Source organism: Drosophila sechellia, chromosome X, assembly GCF_004382195.2.
Source record: "Drosophila sechellia strain sech25 chromosome X, ASM438219v1, whole genome shotgun sequence".
Classification (NCBI taxonomy): domain Eukaryota; kingdom Metazoa; phylum Arthropoda; class Insecta; order Diptera; family Drosophilidae; genus Drosophila; species Drosophila sechellia.
Window position 1 is genome coordinate 16,541,913 of NC_045954.1, and position 21,756 is coordinate 16,563,668.

The window sequence follows — 21,756 nt, forward strand, 5'->3', positions numbered from 1 at the left end:
TTTTGAATTGTCTTCTTGGGCATCTCGTTGTTTTCACTTTTATAAATCTTTAATAGCATTCGTTATATGTTATGTTTATAAATTATAAAATTACAACTTCTGATTTTTGCAAAACTCCTTTTAATTGTTTGTTACAGTTGCTATAGTTGTGTCTGATGCTGTGGCTACGCTAATCCTCTTCCTCGTCCTCATCCTCCTCGTTCGCACGACCCGCCCCCGATCCCTTGTGGTTGAACTCCTTCTCTGGATCAAACTGCATGCCCTCCTGGTCGGCGCCATCCTCCTCGTCATCGTCGCCAGCCACCTGGGCGTTCTCGGCCTCAGCGCGCTCCAGGCGTCTGGCCAGATCCGCCTCGTCGATGGCCGTAACCAGTTTGGGTGCCATGATCACCTTGAACTCTCCATCGTATTCGCTGGTCTTGGCGCGAATGTGCTCAATGGCCACCTCCAGAGCCTTCAAACCGTCTGTCTTCTTGGTAGTGGATGTGGTCATTACATAGCTAAAATGATAAGGATGAAGAACGATTACTTTTAGGGACCCATTAACTCATTTAAGCAACATTCTTAGTTATTTCGATTTCACAAGAAGTTGTGAAAATGAAATGAATATAAGTTTTTCACTTAAATGAGCACCTGCATTTACAATATATATACGATTATAGGAATTTCCTTACTTTAACGATCAATTTCGGCTAAAATGAAGAACAGAAATCTACAATTTTCCTATCCTTTTAACTAAGGAAACCCTCGTTAATTTTGTCTACACCAAGGGGAACTACAATAGCTAAGGTGCTTACAGTGGCGGTGCTATCAGGTTGATGCGGATGGGCAGCTCCTCGGTGCTCAGCTCCAGACCCTTGGTGAGCGATGCCTTGACAGCGTCGATGCCCTCGTAACCGTAGCAGGAGCACTCGATGTCCGCACGGATCTTGACAGTGGGCGAGACCAGCTTCCTTTTTATGTTGCTCAACAGGACCTCCTTGGTCTCCGGTTCCAGGTTGCACTCATCGAAGACGGTGGGATCGGTGACCGATTGCTTGAAGATGTCGTAGGCGACCGTCTTGTTGTTGTACTTCTTCTCGAAATGCCAGGCGGTCTTCTGGTACAGATCCTCCAACTTCTCGTTGCCCTCAAAGCCGAGTATGTCGGCGACATGGCGGAGCAGTGAGTTGATGGCCTTGGCCTTAGCGAAGCGCTCGGTGCACTTCTCGACATCTTCGGGTGAAACGCGACGCTTCGACAGATCGATGTAGCCCTTCTCCTTGTCAACACGGATGACCACCACCGGTTCGGTCTTGCCGACACGAATCAGCTTGTTGATGGAGCGGATGCGCCGGCGGGACAGCTCCGACAGCAGGATCATGCCCTCGATGTTGTTGTACTCAAGCAGATGAACGTAGGCGCCCATCTCGGCGATGGACAGCACGTTTACCATAACGACATCCTCGATCTCCGGATAACGCTCGTTGTAGAAGCGCGACGTGAGGGCCATGTTGAAGTCTGTGGTCTATCGCCAAAAACTGGGCAATTTGGACTTTTCGAAATGAAAAACGTGTACAATTTCTGCCGAGCGGGCGCAAGAAGAAGAAGCGTAAGGTATGACAGTGGTGATATCGATATTTAATTGCGTAGCCGGCAAAACGTCGCCAGTTGGCTTGCTACTGGTCACACTGGAAAGGTGGGGCAGCAGCGGTCTATCGATTGTGTCTTCCGACTGTCACATGGATGGCCGGGAAATTTTAAATGTTCTGTTTTTGGTTTGAGCATTCGAAATAATAGTCCAAATATGGAATGTTATATCTTGGTGAGCTTGTTATTTAAATACCAATCAATTTCGATTCAATTTTGGAATGATAATGATAATAATTCCCATATATCCAATTTTTTCGCCATTTTTTGTATTATTCTGTCTAAATTTGCTTACAAGTAATAGGGATTGTTAACATTCCAGATTAGCTGCCCATTTAAAGCAAGTTATTATGAAAATTTTAAAAGAAAGTTGCATATTATTGCATACAAAAAGTCCATTGTATTGACTTGTAGCTTGAATCAGTTTCTTTTTATAAGGTATATTTTTAATTTAACGAATCTTAGAATATTAGAATATTTGTATAGGTTGGCTCCGTTTAATAGTTAATTATGACCGCGCGAGGGTATAATATATATATTTATCTAACAATTATCTATGATGGTCCCGATCTATTCCTTTTGTGAAAGGTAAAAACGCGCCTCGTCGACCTATAATTAAATAGATAAGATTAAATTGCAACAGACCTCTAAGTGGTCAAAATCAGAATAGCCAAATACGTACGGGTTTGAACCAAACGGAGGGTCTAAAGATCAACTTCGATAGGAAGGTCATTTGGGTGCGTGGGCTAATGGCATGCATGTGAAGATGCTTCACAGTGATGAACGGCGGCAGATGGAATCCGAAGAGGGCATCATCGACAGAAACTCCCTTGGACGCCAGGAGATCCTTCAGGGCGATCTCCATGCGCGATACTGTAAGATATTAGGATTATTAAGGCATGATTTGAGGTCATGCTAATTCCAATCTTACCCAGAGAATCGTGCGATTTGTTCAGATCCTTGAGGCTGGCGTAGTGCCTTTTGGTCACTGCTAAGTAATGGTGCTGGGAAGCGGGTTTAATGTCCTGGAAGATGACAAAGTCATCGTTTTCGACTTCCAAAACAGTTGAGGAGTCCAGCCCCTCAGAAATTCGGCAGAAAACGCAGTTGTCGTTCGCCATGACTTAATTTTAAGCTCAGTCTATATTAAATACTTTGACAGCTGATTAGTTGCGCTGTCGATAACAATATGAACTACCCTGGTGCTCATAAATAAATACCGCGAAATAGTATTATTTTTTTTTTAACAAAAAAATGTATACAGACGTATGTATTTCTCCCTATGTATTTAACGTCTTTTTCGAATGTTTCATTGGGAAAAGAGCAATTGTAAAAAGCTAACAAGCTAGAATTATTACTAGAATTATTAATCGATATCTGAAAATTGGTCGCAATTGGGCATGCGTCCCTGCTAACTACATAAATACCAAAATAAGGCGGCAATCGGCTTATTGGTGTGGTGACACTGTTGGACCAAATTCGCCGCGATAGTAATTTTCGCCCGTGTGTTAACACTGCGGTTTGCAGCGAATTCGCTCATTTGAAAAAAATAAAACATGGCTGGAAGAGGTGGTTATGAACACGCTAGGTAAATATTATTAATTATTTTTGCAATCGCGTACGCTACGCGTTGGCCGCGATGCGCCGGTGCTTGTGAAAGTGAACGCGATGCGATCGAATTGCGCGAGTGCCGACAATCTTGGCAAAATGTGTAATAATGCACGCGGTTTTTTGGGGTTTGGGCAAAAAAAAAGGCAACACCAGCCCACCAACACACGCGCACGCTCTCGCCTCGCCGCTCGCACACCGATACACCCATGTGCATGTGTATTGTACGTGTCGCCGACACCGCCGCCGCCGCCGCCTTTGTACGTGCGTGCGTGTGCGTATGTGTGTGTGTGTGGTGTGTGTGTGCGTGTGTGTGTGAGGGGCAGTGTGCGTTTTTTTTTTTCTTAACATTCTTTTTCGGTTTTTATTTTGTCGATTCTTTTCATCGCTTGCGTTGTTTTTCTTGGAAAACTCTGCTGCAGCCTTCGTCTGCGCCAACGTCGGCTACGCCGCTGGCAGCACACCGGCAGATTTCACATTTAATTCCCCCCACCTCTCATCAAAAAACGAAAAAAAGAAGAAGAGAATATAAACCCAAAAATAGTTGCAAATTCCATGCAAAATGCAATTTTCGCCAAAAAGCGCGCGCGATTTTACCCCCACCCCCCTGACCATTTGACACCTGTCCCACTGCATTTGTTGTTCTTCGGTTTTGTTATTTGTGCCTGCATCTCTGTTGACTGCTTGCCGGGAATCCGAGCCAGCGTTAGCCCACATAGATAAATTGCCGACCATGTGCGTTTTGCCCCAAGGGGTGGCGCCGCAAAGCCCCCCACCCCCTCACACACACACACCTCAGGCCCTCAATAGGGAAGAAGAAGAAGAAGAAGAGACAGACACACCCCCATTAATTGGATTCGATGTCAAGGTTCCCAGGCCACGGAGTACTCCTCCAAACAAAGCGGCACAGCAAATACCAGGAGCACAGAATCAAGCACACTTTGCAGTTGCTTCGGTTGCGCAAATCTATAGAGGGGATCTGCAATCCAACTTTATAGACTAACGTACGACATGCAGCATAGGTTTTTAATGGGTGCATCCCATTTCCAAGATTCTTTGCCTTTAAATGTATTAGTTACTCCTAAGTAATGTATTCACTCTACTAACCATTCATTCTTATTTATCGATTTTTTTCAGAAGCGGATTCGGCGGGGATCGGGCATCCAAGCAGTTGCCCACGGAACCGCCTTTCATCGCATTCGTCGGCAATTTGCCGCAAGGCCTTGTGCAGGGCGATGTGATCAAAATATTCCAGGACTTTGAGGTGAAGTACGTGCGTCTGGTGAAGGACCGGGAAACGGATCAGTTCAAAGGCTTCTGCTACGTGGAATTCGAGACGCTCGACAATCTGGAGCGGGCGCTAGAATGCGATGGTCGGATCAAACTGGACGATCTGTCGGCGCCGCTGAGAATCGACATTGCTGATCGTAGAAAAAATGATCGGTGAGTTGAGACCAGATAATTGTATACTTTAGATTGGATAGTTGGGAGCTCTGCAAACGAACTGAGCACATGGAGCCTTCTAACGATTCCCCAATCGTTTCACACCCATCACCATACGCATTTACCACTTGACTAACCATATTTTCGACTTTCTTACAGCCCTGGTGGCGGTGTTGGCGGCGGCAACGGCGGCATGACCCGCGGCGACGGCGGCAGAGACGGTTTCCAGAAGCGCGGCCCACCTCGCCAGGGCGGCAGCAGTCAGTCCTACAGCCGGGGAGGTCCTGGCACTGGCGGCGGCGGTCGGGAGGGCGGCGGCGGTTCGGGTAATCGCGGCGATAGTAGAGGTTCGTACATTGATAGTTATGGTGGTCACACTGATAGAAGTCGCGGCGTCGGCGGCAGCGGCGCGGGCTCCGGCGGTGGCATGAATAGAGGATACAATGGTAAAGCATTTTTATCTGCCGTCCAACCAACCAACCAACACTTAGCTGCATCCCTCGTAGTGCCGCCAAAAACCAGTTGATACTGATTACTTATAACGATTCTGATTCAGTCGCATGGCTGGATGACACATCCATGCTGCAATCCTCGAAAGTGAAAGTAGAATCTGCCCCACTGTTCTGTTTCGATTATCGTTTATGTGCCTACCTTGGCATCCTACTGCGGTTCTACATTCTGATCTTGCGTTGGTTTTGCTATATGTTTCAAGGAGTGGCCACAAGATAAGACAATGCACCCGAAGAAGTAGTACATAGCCTTAAGAAAGGTGTAAAGGTAGAAGTACACATTTGTTTGCATAAATATGCATAGAAAATTATGTTTGTACACTTCTTTATTTAAAGAATCGATAGAACAACATGTTGGAGTCCTTGATTGGCAGGAATTCATAGATGGTTAATCGAAACTGATCGACAAGTTAATTTCTTTTAAAGTGGGCTTGCTGCATACTTACTACTCCTGGACTGCTAGCTGTCACCGCCTATTTCCAACCTTCTTTTGAGATTAGTTTGCGCCCATTGAAAACGCCCACTCCGTATTGATAGCTCCCCTCTAGCCGTAGCTTAAGCACACCCGCACGATTTTTCTTTGAACTGCATTTAGCTAGCATGTTGAACCTTATCTTAAGCAGGGTAACTCATGGCCCACAGGCACTAATCCAGTTGCTTCCATTGCAGATCGGCCGGCAAATCGTGGTCGGTACGGCAGTTTCAATAACGACGATCGACCATTCGATCGTAACCAGGATCGGGATCGCGGCCAGCGGGAAGGCAGCTATGGCAACCAGTCGCGCGACGGCGATCGCTACAACAACTTCAACCGTCACCGCGACCGCGAGCGCACCCACTACAATCCCAACCAGCAGAGCGAACGTCCTAGTGGCGGCATGACCGGCCTCGGCGGCGGCTCCGGCGGATCAGGAGGCCTGGGCGTTGGCGGTGGTTCCTCAATGGGCGCCATTGGTGAGTTGCAATAATAAGTACTTAGTATTATATAGATGGGAGGATAGTCGCTAGGAGCATTTCATGGTGTCTAAATTTGCAAATATTAATTTACCTATCCATTCCCTGCCCACAGACCATATTAAGAAACCGATTTCAAGTACTTTTTCAAATATGTGTCAATCAAAAGTATCACAATTAGACGTACCACGTATTTGTAAGTCAGTTCAATGCACGTTTTCATAGTACTTGCTTCCATTTGAATGATGTACATATAGCATTAAGCATTAAGTTTGCCCAACCGATCAAGCACTTATCCATTTATCTATTCGTTCCTTACCCGCAGACGACAATGAGCGGCCACGTCTGCAGCTGAAGCCACGGACCATTGCCGCGCCCATTAACGCGGTGGCAGAGACCAAGCAATCGGCCTCGATCTTTGGCAACGCCAAGCCGCGCGAGGAGAAGCTGAAGGAGCTGCAGCAGAATGTCAATCACAACGGCGATAACTAGAGGGCAGGAGTCGGTCCGCAATACAATATATGCCTGATATGATATTTTGGTGTGCGAGAACGAGGGAATCCGAGATAGAGGGAGAGAATAGCAAGAGGAGGAGGATGATGATGACAAGAAGGAGCATCAGCAGCATGCATATATAAACACATACATTAATTAATAACACTACGCTACATACCTATTATATACGAACGATATGTACTACATTACAAGAACGAAGATGAAACAACAGGCTGGCCTCTGTGTCTCTGTGTCAGTGTCCAGTGTCAGTCAGCAAGCAACTTAACAAGCAACAAGCAACATGCAACACGCAACATCAGCAACATCAGCAACAAAGCCAAGCAGCAATAAAGCAACTAATCTAACTCTTTGCAACTAGAAAACATCCGCAACAGCAATGGAAAGTCTTTAAATGTTAGTCCTTAAGCAGCGATAAACTTTAGTCTCGTGCATATGGCCAATATATATAGTATATATATGCGGCTATGTGCGCTTCATGTACAGCAGCTGTATGCACGCTGCTATTTGTTAGTTAAGTGATGCATATAAACCAACAAAACAAAAGTTCTACCATTAAGGTATAAATAGTAAACAAAAAACCATTAAAACAGAACAAAAAAACGAAAACAATGCAAAACAAAAAAGAAAACAAAAGAAAAAACTCGAAAAACAAAGCAAAAATCGAAAACAACAACTTTTTGACAAAACGTTCAGCGTAGCAGGCAATTTATACAGTTTATATAGCAAAAAAAAAAAAAAAGGAAAAACAAAAACAAATATAATTATTAAACAGACATACCTTATGAAATTAAAACACCAACAGCAGATCTTACAAAACAAATCGCAGAGAAGCAGAACATCCACTAAGTACGTAAAATAAAACAAAAAATGAAAAAATAAAAAACCGGAAAAGTTATCATTGCAAATTCACTAGAGAAAAACTTATATAGCTACCGAAAAGCAATCAACTACATAGGTCTTATGTAGCTGAAGATAGTGTTAAAAGTCAAAGCCGACTAAATTATTCAAATATTACTTGGATATCCATATCCACCCATTATGCACTTCACTTATTTAGATCAATTTCATTTACAACTAGCTTCGGTTCGAATGTTTCTTTGCCTATATGTGTACATTTACTTTTCTAACATTGAATTATTATCGTGCACATAGGATCTGATTTCTTTGTAGATAACCTTGATATAAGACGACAGAAATAATATGAAATACAATGTATACATTTTATTGTTGTTTGTGTGTTTCAATTATTATTTGCATAAGTAGAGTTTTTCCTTAACGTCATCCTCTTTGTTTCCTCACCAGTTTTTTTTTTTTAAAACAATTTTTTTTGTACCTTGCAAGAGCTGATTAATCGCGAAAGTTGTACATTAATTTGAAAATAAAGCGAAAACAAATTAAATATGCGTGTACCGTATCGGTTTGGTGTTTTCCTTCGCACATTCGATTTCGAAATTCGACTTTTTCGGAGTGCGGCTCAAAAAAAAAAGAAAAAAGCCTCAGCACTTTGTATATATACAAAATAATCAAATCCTAACCCGTTGCCGGAAGTATCCAATTGTTGTGTTGTCCAGTCCGAACAGGCCATGTCCTGCTCCGGATTCCGACACCAAGCCCCTGCCCACTTCGATTGCGAAAAGATATTCCAATCCAATCCAATCCAATCCACTCCAATCCAATCCACTCCACTCCACTCTAATCCAGTCGAGTTGAGTCCAATTCAATATCTCAAATGCACAGCCGACTTGACCGACTTGACCGACTTGACCAGCTTAGAAACCAGAGTGAACCAGCAGAGAAGCAAATAGGAATACAGATCAGATCAGAGTGTGTGTAGCAGTTAAAGTAAAGATTACGTTTAATATACCTTTAAAGCTAAAGATAAACTTTAAATTTAATTTTTAGCACCAATACCGTAAGCAGTCAAAGATTTACACTAACGAATGTGGACAAACAATATTTGTAACTCCTTAACAAAAAAAAAAAAAAAAAAAAAAAAAACTAAACAACAAAAATAAAAAAACGAAAGAAAGAAAGAAAGAAAATAATCGATAGAAAAGCGACAAAAACTAATTGAAAGTGAATGAATAAATAACTTGATCGAGTTGACAACTTAATTGCTGCTCTATACCTAATTAAGAACTTTGATATGCATTTTAAAACGCCCATAAAGACGACGACAAAGAATTGTTTAAATTAATTAACGAATAAACCAAAAGCAAAGCAACACTAAAACGAGAATTTATACAAAGCAAGAGTTAGACATTAACGTACATCATAAAACATCTATATGTACACACAGATATAAATAAATATACGATTGTGCTATGATTAATGACGAAACTGATCGAGTAAGCCAGGATTAAATAGCAATTCTACTCTTAGCAACCGCAATAAATTGAAACAAATACACAAATGCAAAACTAACCGAAATTAGCAAGCAGTTAGAGCAAACAATCGTAGATGTGAACGAAGAAAATATACATTTTTACCAATTACCAACATCAGCAGACATCGCAAAATGCTAACTTCGTGTAACTTGCATAACAAGAAATGAATATAAACAAATCAACAAAGTCAAATCTACAGACAACAACATGTTTAATTAAGTGAATGATGGACGAACGCTAAACAAAGTTCACACACAGCATTATAACGAAATATATAAATATATATACATACATATATATATTTTTTGTTGTTTGAACATTTTGTACGATACGTATATATACACATATATACACATAACTAAATAAATAAATAAAACAAATTATAATACAACTCACCTCGTTTTGATTTTCCGGGGGAAATTGCATTTAGCTAGCAACAAATAAAACACGAACAGGTTTTCATTTGCATAACAAATTCAATTAAATCTCATTTTATTTCAGTTTTGTTTGTTTGTTTTTTTGTATTTTTTACAATTTATTAAGCTAAAGTGTGAAAAAATTTCGCTTTTAATTTATATATATATCCTTTTGTTTTTGTATTGTTCTTTTTTTTTCATTTTCATTTATTAAATTACAATATTTTTAGGTTGCCCCTTTATTAATTTGATTTATTTTAAATGTTGGGTTTTCTTTATAAATTATACATAAATTATGCAACTTGTTTAAGAACTAAAAAAGCGTTAATTATTTATATATAATGGAAATAAAAATCGTTTACTTTTATCTCATTTTCTTTGGGCTTTCCTTTGTATTTGCTTTCTTTTAGTTCATATTTTTACATTTAGATGTTATTGTGCAGTTTTGGTTTCCTTTTTGTTTTTGGGTATGGTTGTTTTTTTTTGTTTTATTTTATTTGGAATTAACTAATTATAATCCTTTTCTTTTGCGTAATAAACTAATTCAGGCGTTTGTTTCTTTACTTTTCATTAATTTTTGTTTTGTTTTTTACTTTATTTTAAATATATTAATCGAATATATCTTTATAAAAACAATTTTTGTCTGTCCGTGTGTTTTACGAGTGTTCTCTGTTTTCTTTTGGTTTCCGGTTGTATTTTCCCTTTTGGTTTTTCTCGTTTTTTTTTTAATAAAAATGAATACATACAAAAATTGTTGTTGTGTTTCATTTGTCGTCCCACACAGATTTCCCATATGCTGTTGTTTTAAAAAAAATATATATGCAGGTATATTTATATTAATATGTGTGTTTCTGGGCAAACTCAATCGATTATCTGTGGTTGGTAGTAAATACACGTATTCGTATTCTATCGACAAAAATTGATAACAAGAGGCTGGCTTCAATCGAAAATCGAAGGTTGTGCCGGCGAAAACATTACAATGTATGACAGCGATGGCCCTATTCGTATTCGTAGTCGTATTATTTTGCAAGATTTAGTTATTAAGAGTATCGCTAGTACAAGTTAATGTCCCTTTAAAAAACTAGAAAACAAAATGCAGATCGTGTGCCTGGCTGTGTGTGTGTGTTTGTGTGTATCTGTGTGTGTATGGTTCTGTTTGTCAAGCAATTGGACAAAGTGTTATACTCTACATACTGTTATACTGCTACATAAATATACTCATATTATCATATATATATATATATATATGTATATATGTCTTCATACATATATATATACTTGTATATATATACAGTCGATTTCTTTTTAGTAGAAAAGTGGCGGGTGTCATTAATTTTTAGCAATTTTTTATTTGGTTTTTCGGTACTTTTTCTAGCTGCTTTTACTTGATCGCACATATATATATATATTTTTTTCTATACATATACATATTCATATGAACATATCTTTTATCATCTCTAAGAGGAGATTTTCAGTGTCTGAGTGGGTGTGTGTGTGTGCTTGTATGTGTCCGGTTGTCCTATAGCCATTTGAACCACTAAGAATTTGTAGCCGGGGAAGTTGCTATCAAATAGAGTTGCTCAACAACGGCTCTGGCTCGGTTTGTAGGAATTTTTCGAGGTCGAGGGGTGCCAGCGACACAACGCAGGCTCCCCAAAAAAACGGGCTTAGAAATCAGGGTGGGCTAATGAAGTACAAAGCTTGCAAGGGCACGATGAAGAAGACTGAGCACTTTCTTTTCGGCTGCAGCGCTTTCAACCAGTTCATAGTGCGCCTCTCTCCGCGCTTCTCATCGTAGGTAGCTAAGCCCTTGTTTCGAATGATGTGAATGGTCTTACTCAGGAGTTTGTCTGTCTGTGTCTGTGTCGTGTCTGCACAAGCGAGAGAAAGAGAGTGGGGGGAGAGTGGGAGAAAGTAGGGGAGGGAGAAAGTGTTGTGTTCGTGTCTCAGTGTTTGTGTTAGAGTCAGACAGCTAGGCAGATGTAGGCATATGGCAGGCATATATAAAGTCTTTACAAAGACATCATCAGTTGCTTCGGTTTCTCACTAATATATTACTTCAATTTGTTGATTTTCGTATTCGTTTGCTTAAATTGTATTTGTATAAAAAAAATATGCTAACTGTGCCTGTGTCTCCTCCTCGCAAACTTTTTCATTGTAATCTCGCTAATTTTTGCATTTGCATTTGTCAGTTTCTGCTGTTGCTTTAGTTTAAGACATCCATTAATGTGTATATTTAACTTATGCTTCTCTTTAGTATCATGTATCCATTTTCGCTAGCCTGCTGGTGTATAAATATAAATACATATTTCCCTCACATCTCAATCTATTCATGAGCTACTCAATCGCCAGTGTGTGAGTGTGTTCGTGTATCCGAGTGTCGTGGGTGGGCGGTCGTGTGGGGCGTGGCAGGATATCCGGCCCCCTGTGTGTGTGTGCGAGTGAGTGGATGGGGCTCAGCTCTGGATGCATGTAAAAGCAGCTTGGCAATTTGTGATTCTGTTCATATAGCTTGGATGCACTTGTCTCTATTGGCTATCATTACATATATATAAATTTTCTTGTTAAATAATTCTCATTTTCTTCAGTCTGTTTTTGGTTTTCTTCTCATTTTTTTTTTTTTTTTTCATTTGTTTTTCGTGTTCAACGGGCTTTTATAAACGGCTATTAACTCTTGCTCTCAATATAAATTGCAAATACTTCGCTGGATGGCAACTTTCGTAATTGTGTGTTCTTGTGTTCTGTTTGGTATTGGTTTCGGTATCGTATAGGCTTGGATTGGTATCTTAATCTCTGCTGCTTGGCGTGGCATCTTTTTATTCGGGGTCTGTCTGGTACTGTGTCTCGTGTGGGTCCTTACTGGCGTCTGTCTATGTGCTGAATGGATGGGTTGGCAACTGATAGCACTCGAAATCAGGATAACGGCCTATCCACAGGTCGCCGGAAATCAAATTATACTCATATACGGATGTATTCGGGAATGCGCATGTGTGCGTGTGTGTGTGTCTCTGTCTGTGTGTTTTGCTTGTGTGTGGTTGTATATGCAACCTATGTTTTACTAAAGATCTCGAATTTTTTATGTAGAATATCTAATTGCAATAATTGTTCTTATTTCTTGGATTCGTCTCCCGCTCCTGCTCTGTATTTTGAATTTTATTAGCTATGCATAATAACTGGCTGTTTTACATTTAAATGTTTTCTCTTTTTTTTTTTACAGTTCGTTTTTGGGATTTCTTCATTTTTTTGTATTTCGATTTTTGTACGCTATTTATGAATTTACTTTGAATTTCATTTGCTATGCTTCGTTTGATTTGGGTTTTTATTAATTTTTTTTGTGTTTTTTTTATTTGTAAAATTTTTTTCGGTTTTGCTTTTGTATAATTATAATTTATAATATATTTTCTATTTTTCCTTTGTTTTTATGTAATTATCTAGACTTATGTAATATATTACAAATGTACGAGTATAAAGCTAAAGTTTTTGTCCATCTTTGTTTTCATTTTAATATAGTGAGTTAACAAAAAAAGGAATTTATTATTAACTAATATAGAAATTTCCACGCTTTGATTTTCGAAGTGTATCTAAAAATGTTTAATCGTCTTCTGTATCCGCAACATCTCCTAGCATTTGCCATTGCATTTCTATTTGGTATTTGAGAACGCTGCTTTCTGTTTCCTGGTTGCATACTTTGCGGCGCCACTGTGCGAAGTGTGCGAGAGCAGTGCGGAGTGCCATCTCGCTCTCTTTCGCACGCCCGTTGGGCATACAGTGGCGGTGAAAATATTCGGCAAATTTCTGTGATGAGCGTGTGTATGTGTGTGTGTGAGTGTGGTTTTATTGCTCAAAAATTGTTAGAAATTTATATATGTTTTATTGTTATCATGTTTTTGTTGCGTTGTGACTTTCTTCAGCAGCACAAAATATGCAGTTGTTTTGTTTTTTGTTTTTTATAATTATTAGTGGTAGTTTTATTTTTCTTTTTTTGTTTTTTGTATTATTTTTAGGCATATTGTATATATAATTAATTTTATTTTGTCTAATGGCAATGATGCGCGTGTTGCTTCGAACGTAACCTCGGCACAAAAAATATGTTTACACGTATGCTAAAAATATGAAATAAATTTCCTTATCAATATCGTTATCATCCCTTCTTCACGACATCGTCGTCCTTTTCGTCTTCGAGTCCTCATATATAATTTTCAACTTTTCGATTTCGATTTGCGTTTCGGTTTCGTTTTGAATTTACCGCTTGCTAAAATTCATATCCCTCTCTCGGCTTTTATTATCGTAAATTTACAGTTATATTATTATAGAGTATCTCTTCTCTCGTCTTCTTAAGTTTTTTTTTATTTCTTTCTTCGGTTTGCTTGTCGCATAAGCTTCATGTGTGGCTGTTGTTTTGCAGATGATGTTATTCACACATAGATAGTAGAATATCTTGAAGTATATACCATTATAATATGTTTGGTTTTTCTTTTTCGTTTGATTCGTTTTTGTTGTTGTTGTTGTTTTTTTTTATTTATTCTCGCCCCGCCCCTCGTTTATAACAGTGCACTCAGTATAAGTAGATATATTATGCGTTAAGTTCAATCAGTATTATATGCTTTTTTCGTTAAACTTATGCATTTTGTACGGAATTTTCAAACTTAATTTTCTGTTATTAGTTTATAGCATGTTTCGTTTATTATTCTCGACTAAGCGATTTATCGTTTTGCGTTATTTCCATGTGATCTATTATTCATCAAAGTGGGTACTCGTATTATTTGTCAAACAGCCAACAAAATGTATAATAATGAAGCTACATTCAAGTCGTTACAAAATTGGCAATCGGCAAGCGTTAAATCAATGTGTGTTTAAAATACAAATACGTAATACGATGATTGTAAGACCAACCAAATTGGAGTCTGTTCGAGTCGGGTTGCGTTACGTCTTGGGGTTTGGTTAGGGGTTAAGCGGTCACGGGGTCAAGGGGTTAAGGGGTCACGGGGTCAAGATGGCGGGGATGTGCCGTTCGTGGCACAAAACAGAAGGGGTTAATCTGATCTAAACGACAAAGCTCTCTTGTAAAAGCGTGCGCAAATAAATAAACACTTAATTTTTGGACTTTAAGGCAACGCTTAAACTGGTCCCCATAATGTACACAAGTTATTACTCTACAATTTTTGTTGTTTGCGTTACTTTTTTGTGTTGGCTAGGATAAATAGTGATTGATCGCCTTGTGAAATCGGAACGGTCTAGTATTGGGAAGCTATTGCGGGATGCAAAAGGTTTTCTTTTTATTAAACGTCTTGCGAACAAATAAAGACAGCTGATCGATGTAAAGTGGCCAAATGTAACTGGAGTGTTTGTTGTCAACCTTTAAGATAGTCAGTTGTGTTTTATAGTAAAGCAAAAACCAAGCGGATATACAACTGTTGTACTGTGGCATAAAACCGTTATACAAATGCCTTACGATTGACTTCTCGCTTAGTATAACAGAGATACAACTGTTATGAGCGTGTTAAGCAACTAATGTAGGACTGTCGTGTAACGGTTATAGTACTGTTGTACAAATACTACTGGTATCCAACACAGAAAGTTAATGTAAACACTCTGGCCATTATATATTAAATGAAAGAAACTGAGAACCGGAAATTGGCGTCTACCAAGAAAATACCTAATGGAACAGAATATCAAATATCTAAAGGGTATGGCAAATTAAGGTATTCGTTGGCCGAGGGTCATTCGTTATTTCCCAATGTTGATTAATTTTGTAAGATGCTGTTTACCTTCTAGTGGGAAGATGTGGATGTGCTTAGAACAAGTTCCGCATTTGTATTTGATTTAACAGATAGTTAGAAGTCAAGCAGTGTGTGAAAGCATGTTTCGTATAACAGTTTCAATTCGTGTTGTGTTGGAGAACGAGTGAGAGCAAGTCAGCGAGAAGAGGCTCGTTTCGTCACTGAAAGAAGTTTCTTTCAATGCCCATGTCTGTAACTGTGTATGTTTTCCCAAAAAACGTGATTAGTGTCAGTGGGTGAATTGGTAGTTGTTTTATTGTCAAAACCAAAAAACGCATTGATCCCAAAGTATTCGTTTCCCATTCACCTCCTACGATTGCAGCAATTTCAAAGCAAAAGCAAAGCATTTACATGTATCTGAGATTCTATATGTTGGGTGAGTGTGACTGGGCAATGTGGCGAGTGTGTACTGTACTGTGTACTGTGTGCGCAATGGAACCTCACATATAATTTTCACTCTGGTCGAACTGCTCCACAACCTTTAGTGTGGCGGGGCCATTCGATGGAGTTTTATTGTTCGTTATCGTAATCGGTATCAGTTATCGGTTGTTTTGTCGATACATAACTGAACAGCGGCGAAAAAGGCATTGCTAGCTAGTAAATCATACGACAGAGAAACCAAAGAAATCATATGCAGTAAAGCTTATTCAAACAAAGCTTAGCTTGGCAAAATTGGGCACAACTGATCGAAATACTTTTGTTTTTTTTTGTTTTTTTCTTTTCATATTTTGATTGTTATCGGTTATCGATTTTCGGTTTGCTCACATTTCAATCGTCTATCGTTATAACGCGATTGCGGCGGATAAAGAAAGGAAAGCGAATGCGAAGGCGACTGGCGCTGAAAAGTGTGCTACGCTTTTAAGCGGTCTGGCTAAAACTTTGTTTGAATTCAATTCAGTATTAATATCGTATTTTAGTTAAATTAGTTATGTTATAATTATGTGTAATATATATTCGTTTGGTATTTACTCTCCTTGCTCATTGTGTAGTTAACCATTAATCTCGGTCTTTGCTCGACTCTACTTGTAGGTTAAAGATAAAAAGAAGTATGCGAAAATAGAGCACTTGAAAACAAAAACTTGTTCAAATTGTTCACTCGTTTTCGTATCTCTATTTGCTGTTTTTTTTTTTTATTTTGTGCTAGGCACAAACGCTTCTTCTGCTATTTTCCGAATTGTTTTTATTTTCTTGTCTTTTAGCACTTGCTTCGCCTCGCTTTAAACTTGTTTCGGTAATGTGTTCTCTTTCACTTCACATTCTCGGCATTGTTCGTTTCATTTATTCACTTCTTGCGCGTTTTCTTCGTTCTTAATTCTTTGGTCAGCGTTCTTTGTTAATTGTTTTTGTAAATTGGTTTTTGACTGATCGAATTCAAATTTGAATTGCTAAGGTCTTCGTTGAAGGTTTCACTCGTCTTTATCTCACTTTCTGCGGCTCCATGCGCCCCAGCTCCAAGGATTTGTTCGGTACTGTTGTCGCTTTGTGTCGGTGTTTTTGTGTGTGTGTGGGAGTGTGTATGTTGTTGAGGACATAACCTCAAAGTGAGAACATAACCTCAAAGGGAGGACATAATCTCAAAATGAGACATAACCTCAAATATGCGATCGCTATGGTTAAAATGTTTGCTTTGAACTTTCTTGCTGACCCAATGGGTTGGGATGTCATCGCCTGAATCGAAACTGCAAAGGGAATGCCCGATTATATAGTTCGATCGTATCTGAATGTGAAATAACTCTGTCTGCCTATTACTCTCCTGGTGACCATTTCCCCTCCTTCTGTGTGTGTGTGTGTGTGTGTGCGGGTGTTGGTGTGAGTGGGTGTATGGATGTTGTGTGATTATACTTTGACATCTAGCAGCTTTCGCTATTGTTTGTTTCTCTAGTTTTTGGTTCGTATTGCTTTCAATGGCAGTTCAGGCGGTATTTGTTTTTATATTGGTGTCGCTTTAGTTTCTAGTTTTGGGTCCGCTTTTGATTTTAACCATTTGGCTTTTCATTATTTAGCTGGATAAATGTACATACATACAATACAATCTATGCAAATTGGTGTTGTTCTCATCTCATTTAGAATAAGTTAAAAGGGTTTATCTTGTTTATTATAGAATGTTGCTTTCGGGGATTGGTTTTGTTTTTTGTGGATTTGCTTCTGCTTCCTTATCTTTACCGTCACTTGCTCGCCATTTTCATTGTTTTTGTTATTTGGTATTTGCTTTAAGGTTTCGCAAGTAGGTAATTAAATAAAGCGTGTTTTTGCTCTCTCACTACTGGCAAATACAATTTTTAGAGCTTGTTCGTCGTTCTTCAATTTTGTTATCCGTGTTGATTTGTTTCTTTTTTTTGCTTTCCGTGGATTATAATTGTTTATGATTATGTTGATGTGTGGGAGTGTGTTTGTTTCATGGGTTTCTTCTTCTTTTTCTGCATCCACCTGCTTAGGCAAATAGTTGTTCGGAAAAACGCCTATATGGATTGGACTACGAGCTGCTTATAAATTAATTAGACATTTCGGTTTAGCTTAAGTATGATTGTTGTTGGTTGCTGACTCGTTAACTGAATAATGCGGGTATACAAATATGTATGTTTCAAATCAAAGACGTTACACTTGAGTTCTAATTGTTGTTGTTGTTGTTCATCTTCGTCGTTATACCATCGGGTTTGTTGTTGTTCTTTGTTCTCTTGATGTTGTTGTTGTTGTTTGTTTGTATCTGTTATTGTTGTTGTATTTGTTTGTATGGTTTCTTTCATTATATAGCAGAAAATTATGCTTGTTGTTCGCCTGGTTGCTGTTGTTGTTAGCTCACTGTTGTCGCTGCTGCAACGCTGCTGCATCGCTGATGCAACGTGCAACATCCAACACGTACTCATGCTAATACTCGCGTGCATCTTGGAGGGGGGTGCGAGGCCTGGCTCAGACATCCGCCGTGCGCGACGTGATGCTCGGCGATCGCGAGTGGATGACCACCTTGTGGCCGTTCTTCGTCACGAACCCGTCGCTCTCCACGAGAACGGCGGTCTGTCGCCCGGCGCTACCCGCTCCGGGACTTCCCGCCGTCGTCGTGCCCGCCGCCGCCGCTGCTGCTGCTGCTGCTGCCGCTGCATCCTCACCCGGACTATTTACATTACTCTCGTCGGCATCGGCAGCTCCTTCTGCAGTACCGTTAACACTACCATCACCACCAGCGGGCGCATCGCCGTCCGTTGGTTCATCGGGCGCCGGGTCCCCGGCATCCGGATCACCGCCATCGCCATGATCCGTATCCGGCTCGAAGGACCCACCTCCCTCGCCGCGCGCCTTGTGCTTTCGCCAGGCGTGCTGGATTAGCCGGGCGCAGTACTCCTCACGCTGACGCCACAGCGTTGATGAGACGGGCTCGTAGCCCTCCGTATCCGGGCGGGCCGCTATCTCACCGATCTCACCCGTCTCCTCTATCGGATTGCCCTTCCGCGCAAAGAAGTCTTTCGTAAGGGCGTCGAGGATGTCGACGCAGTACATGAGGTCACCGCGACAGATGGGTATGTCCATCGATATGATCTTGTACTTGTTCGGTTTGTGGATCTGCAGCGGGGGCTCCAGTACGTCCAGGAATTCGGACAGCTGATCATAGCGTATGTACTGGGTGCCCTCCGGATCGAATTGCTGCCAGATCTCATAGTACATGTCGTAGTCGTCGTCGGTTAGACCCTCTTGCACGTCCTCGGTGGCCTGACTATAGTTCTCGAGAATGACAGCAATGTACATATTAATAACTATCAAAAAGCTTATAACTAGGTATGAGAGGAGAAACGTTATTCCAACGGTCGCTGAACCACAATTGCCCGGATAGCCTTTGTCGTTGTCGGGTGGATCGCATGCTTCCTCATTGATAATGGCGTCCAGTACACCATCCCAACCGGCTGACGTCGACATCTGCCAGTTTTAATAGGATATGGATTTGGGATACAGAAGAATATTGGAATGTGGGATTTGGTATTATCGAATGGGTTTGGATTTGGGATAAGCCATTGGGGATAGTGCAATCAGGATCATTGAGATTGGAATCGACAGTTTAAATTTCGGATCAGGAGGATGGGATCATAGTTTTCGAGTCGCAATACGAGCGCGTTACCGATTCGCAATCGAATACAAATTTAGCGGTTAGGATTGGCAGTTGTGCGATCGGTTGGGTATGGTTCGATGCATCGATATTTATAGATCGATATTTATCGATGCATGTCAGGTCGTTCGTTCGTGGTGTGTTTTTTTCGGAGTGTTCGTATGTGGGCGGTGGGAGAGAGAGAGAAGTTTAAGACAGAAGATACAATAACAAGAAGAGTCATCATTAGTCAAACGTTTTGTACCGGGATCACTCGGCTAAGCAAACTAGTTATGGTGGTTAGTACAGTTACGGCTATAGTTAGTAGTTATACATTGAGTGTGTAATCGGTTTGCGGTTACTAAACGGATAAATGGCTGCTTTGCTTTGATTCAGCCCCGAAAACGAGGCAAGCTGGTAAGCCATATGAAATCCCCTCGGCCCAGTCGAAGGGGCGATCAGGGGCGTGGCTGGAAGGGCGGAGTTGCGGGGGACTCTAGCCCCCCCCAAAACTAGGGGATTCAAAGCGGTAAGCGTGGCAAGCATTTGTAGCAGCTCGGGGAGTCGGTAGACACCCAATGGAATGGGGTCAGATTGGCAGTTGGATACTTAAAGCAGTTGCAATAGTAAGATAGTTAAAAAGAGATAGATATAGAGAGAGAGGGATAAAGATATATAGAGATAGATGTGGGGCTGTGTACCCTGGATCTTAAGATCGAATCTATACTTTTGGTTTGCCTTTAGTTTTATTTTGCATTTAAGTAGCTACATTTGCATGTATCTAGGTGGCGAGACTTTAGGGGGTGGTATTGTTGTTTTCTGGACAGGACGGGCGTGTCTTGAGGAAACTTAACATTTCATTTGGTGTTTGTTGAAAGAGCTGAATTAGATTTGTTTTTTGTATAATTTTCTAAAATTAGGCATATACAGAGAAGCGTATACGTTAGGTACAAATCGAAAGAAAAAGAAGTGCAAAACGATAATTGAAAGCCGTTTTCCATGACTCCAGCGTGGGACCACATCACTTTTGGCCCTTAAGTAGAGTCATGGTGCAAAGTAAGAAGTTAATAAGGTGAATCGTTCAGATCGTTGGCGTACTTTGTACAGAGAGAACGTAAAAGAGTAAATGGTTAACCGATAGGCAGACAGATAGACAGAGGATTCAAACAAATTTATAAATGAAATCGTAGGTTAATCAAAAAATCGCACTAATTTAGCTTTTACCAACAACTACCGTAGGCTCAATCAACATTGTGATGTTGCCACTGGACTGAACGCATAATGGTCGCCGCAAATGGCGGCCCCACTTCCGTTTCCGGCCATCGATCGACGCCCAAACTCCAGCGATAGAGCGTCGCCGATAGATGGTCAGAGTGGTGTGGGCTTTGCTAATCGCTTCACGTAGCTTCTAGTTGTTTCCGATTTCAGCAGTGGGTTGTGGCAACATCACCCAACGACAACAACAATAGACAACATAAACCGTCAACGGAATTGTGGCTGGGCCTCTTACCTGAAAGAGCAGGATCATGCTCTGGCCAAAGGTCTTGAAGTTGTAGACGTCGTTGATGCCGCTCTTCTCCTTCACGTGCATGAAGAACGACATGCCGAAGATGGCGAAGATGAACATGACCAGGAACAGCAGCAGGCAGATGTTGAACAGGGCCGGCAGCGACATGGCCAACGCGAAGAGCAGTGTCCGAATGCCCTTGGCTCCCTTGACCAGTCGAAGGACACGGCCCACTTTCGCCACACGCACCACTCGGAGCAGGGTCGGCGACACGAAGTACTTCTCGATAATATCGCTAAGTACGAGACCTGCGGCGAACATTTGGCAGCGGATTGGGGATTGAGTTTGTGAAGAGAAATCAGTTGAGTTATGATCACAACAGAGTCAAAGTGGGGATCGTGGATGGGGATCTTGGGGGATATTGCGTATTGGGTTTCTTTTCTTTTTTGTTTGTTTTGCTGGCGACTAAAGCTCCTGGAGCTCGAGACACAAACACTTGACATAGCTGAAATATGAAAAGCATTAGGTTGTCGGCACGCTCCGCCTCTTTCATTGTCTGCAATGTCAGTCAACATTTACAGACAGACACACTTATTGGGTAAGGAATACGTAAATGAACGCAAAAATTGTATATGTACAATTGGGAGAAAACAAACAGGTACAGTTGACACAAAACATAAATTGGCCGAACGGATATAGGAAATAATAACAGGGTAACCGAGCAATTGAAGAGCAACTTCAATCGTCATGGAGCGAGTATATTACAATTAGAATACAATTACATATACAACATATACATGTACATATACAGTCAAGGTACAGTTACTTATACAGTTACGTATACGGATTAGCAGTACAGGTACAGTTAACACAAAGTATTTTAACGACTTTACAGCTGGCCTAGAACAAATTAGAGAGATTGCTGCGCAAAAATC

The 21,756-nt window shown here is 40.6% G+C and overlaps 4 protein-coding genes across 54 annotated transcripts in view; 1 reads left to right on the forward strand and 3 right to left on the reverse strand.

Annotated features, from left to right (window-relative positions):
• On the reverse strand, positions 1-1,594 carry LOC6617942 (eukaryotic translation initiation factor 2 subunit 1). Its single transcript, XM_002042214.2, has 2 exons — positions 798-1,594; positions 1-500 (listed from the first exon to the last, which is right to left on the reverse strand). Exons 1-2 carry the CDS (start codon positions 1,490-1,492, stop codon positions 170-172), a joined length of 1,026 nt encoding a protein of 341 aa, XP_002042250.2. The 5' UTR covers positions 1,493-1,594; the 3' UTR covers positions 1-169.
• Positions 1,595-2,032: 438 nt separating this feature from the next.
• Positions 2,033-2,816, reverse strand: LOC6617943 (histidine triad nucleotide-binding protein 3). The gene is made up of 3 exons (XM_002042215.2): positions 2,561-2,816; positions 2,312-2,502; positions 2,033-2,238 (listed from the first exon to the last, which is right to left on the reverse strand). Exons 1-3 carry the CDS (start codon positions 2,748-2,750, stop codon positions 2,200-2,202), a joined length of 420 nt encoding a protein of 139 aa, XP_002042251.1. The 5' UTR covers positions 2,751-2,816; the 3' UTR covers positions 2,033-2,199.
• A 296-nt stretch (positions 2,817-3,112) lies between these two features.
• LOC6617944 (eukaryotic translation initiation factor 4H) lies at positions 3,113-8,657 on the forward strand. 2 transcript variants are annotated; one of them, XM_002042216.2, is made up of 5 exons: positions 3,113-3,217; positions 4,375-4,680; positions 4,840-5,126; positions 5,859-6,143; positions 6,469-8,657. In XM_002042216.2, exons 1-5 carry the CDS (start codon positions 3,186-3,188, stop codon positions 6,633-6,635), a joined length of 1,077 nt encoding a protein of 358 aa, XP_002042252.1. In that variant the 5' UTR covers positions 3,113-3,185; the 3' UTR covers positions 6,636-8,657. The 2 variants fall into 2 exon arrangements, with proteins under 2 accessions (XP_002042252.1, XP_032580506.1); XM_032724615.1 differs by having other exon boundaries at positions 3,114-3,217; positions 4,840-5,027.
• A 2,233-nt stretch (positions 8,658-10,890) lies between these two features.
• The window catches only part of LOC6617946 (sodium channel protein para), a 63,577-nt gene continuing 52,711 nt past the window's right edge, over positions 10,891-21,756 (reverse strand). For all 50 annotated transcript variants that reach the window (XM_032724595.1, XM_032724605.1, XM_032724602.1 and 47 more), the window contains 2 exons: positions 20,825-21,129; positions 10,891-19,148 (listed from right to left, as the gene is read on the reverse strand). In XM_032724595.1, coding sequence (XP_032580486.1) covers positions 18,150-19,148; positions 20,825-21,129 — 1,304 coding nt within the window. In that variant the 3' untranslated portion in view covers positions 10,891-18,149. The remainder of the gene's footprint in view (positions 19,149-20,824; positions 21,130-21,756) is intronic.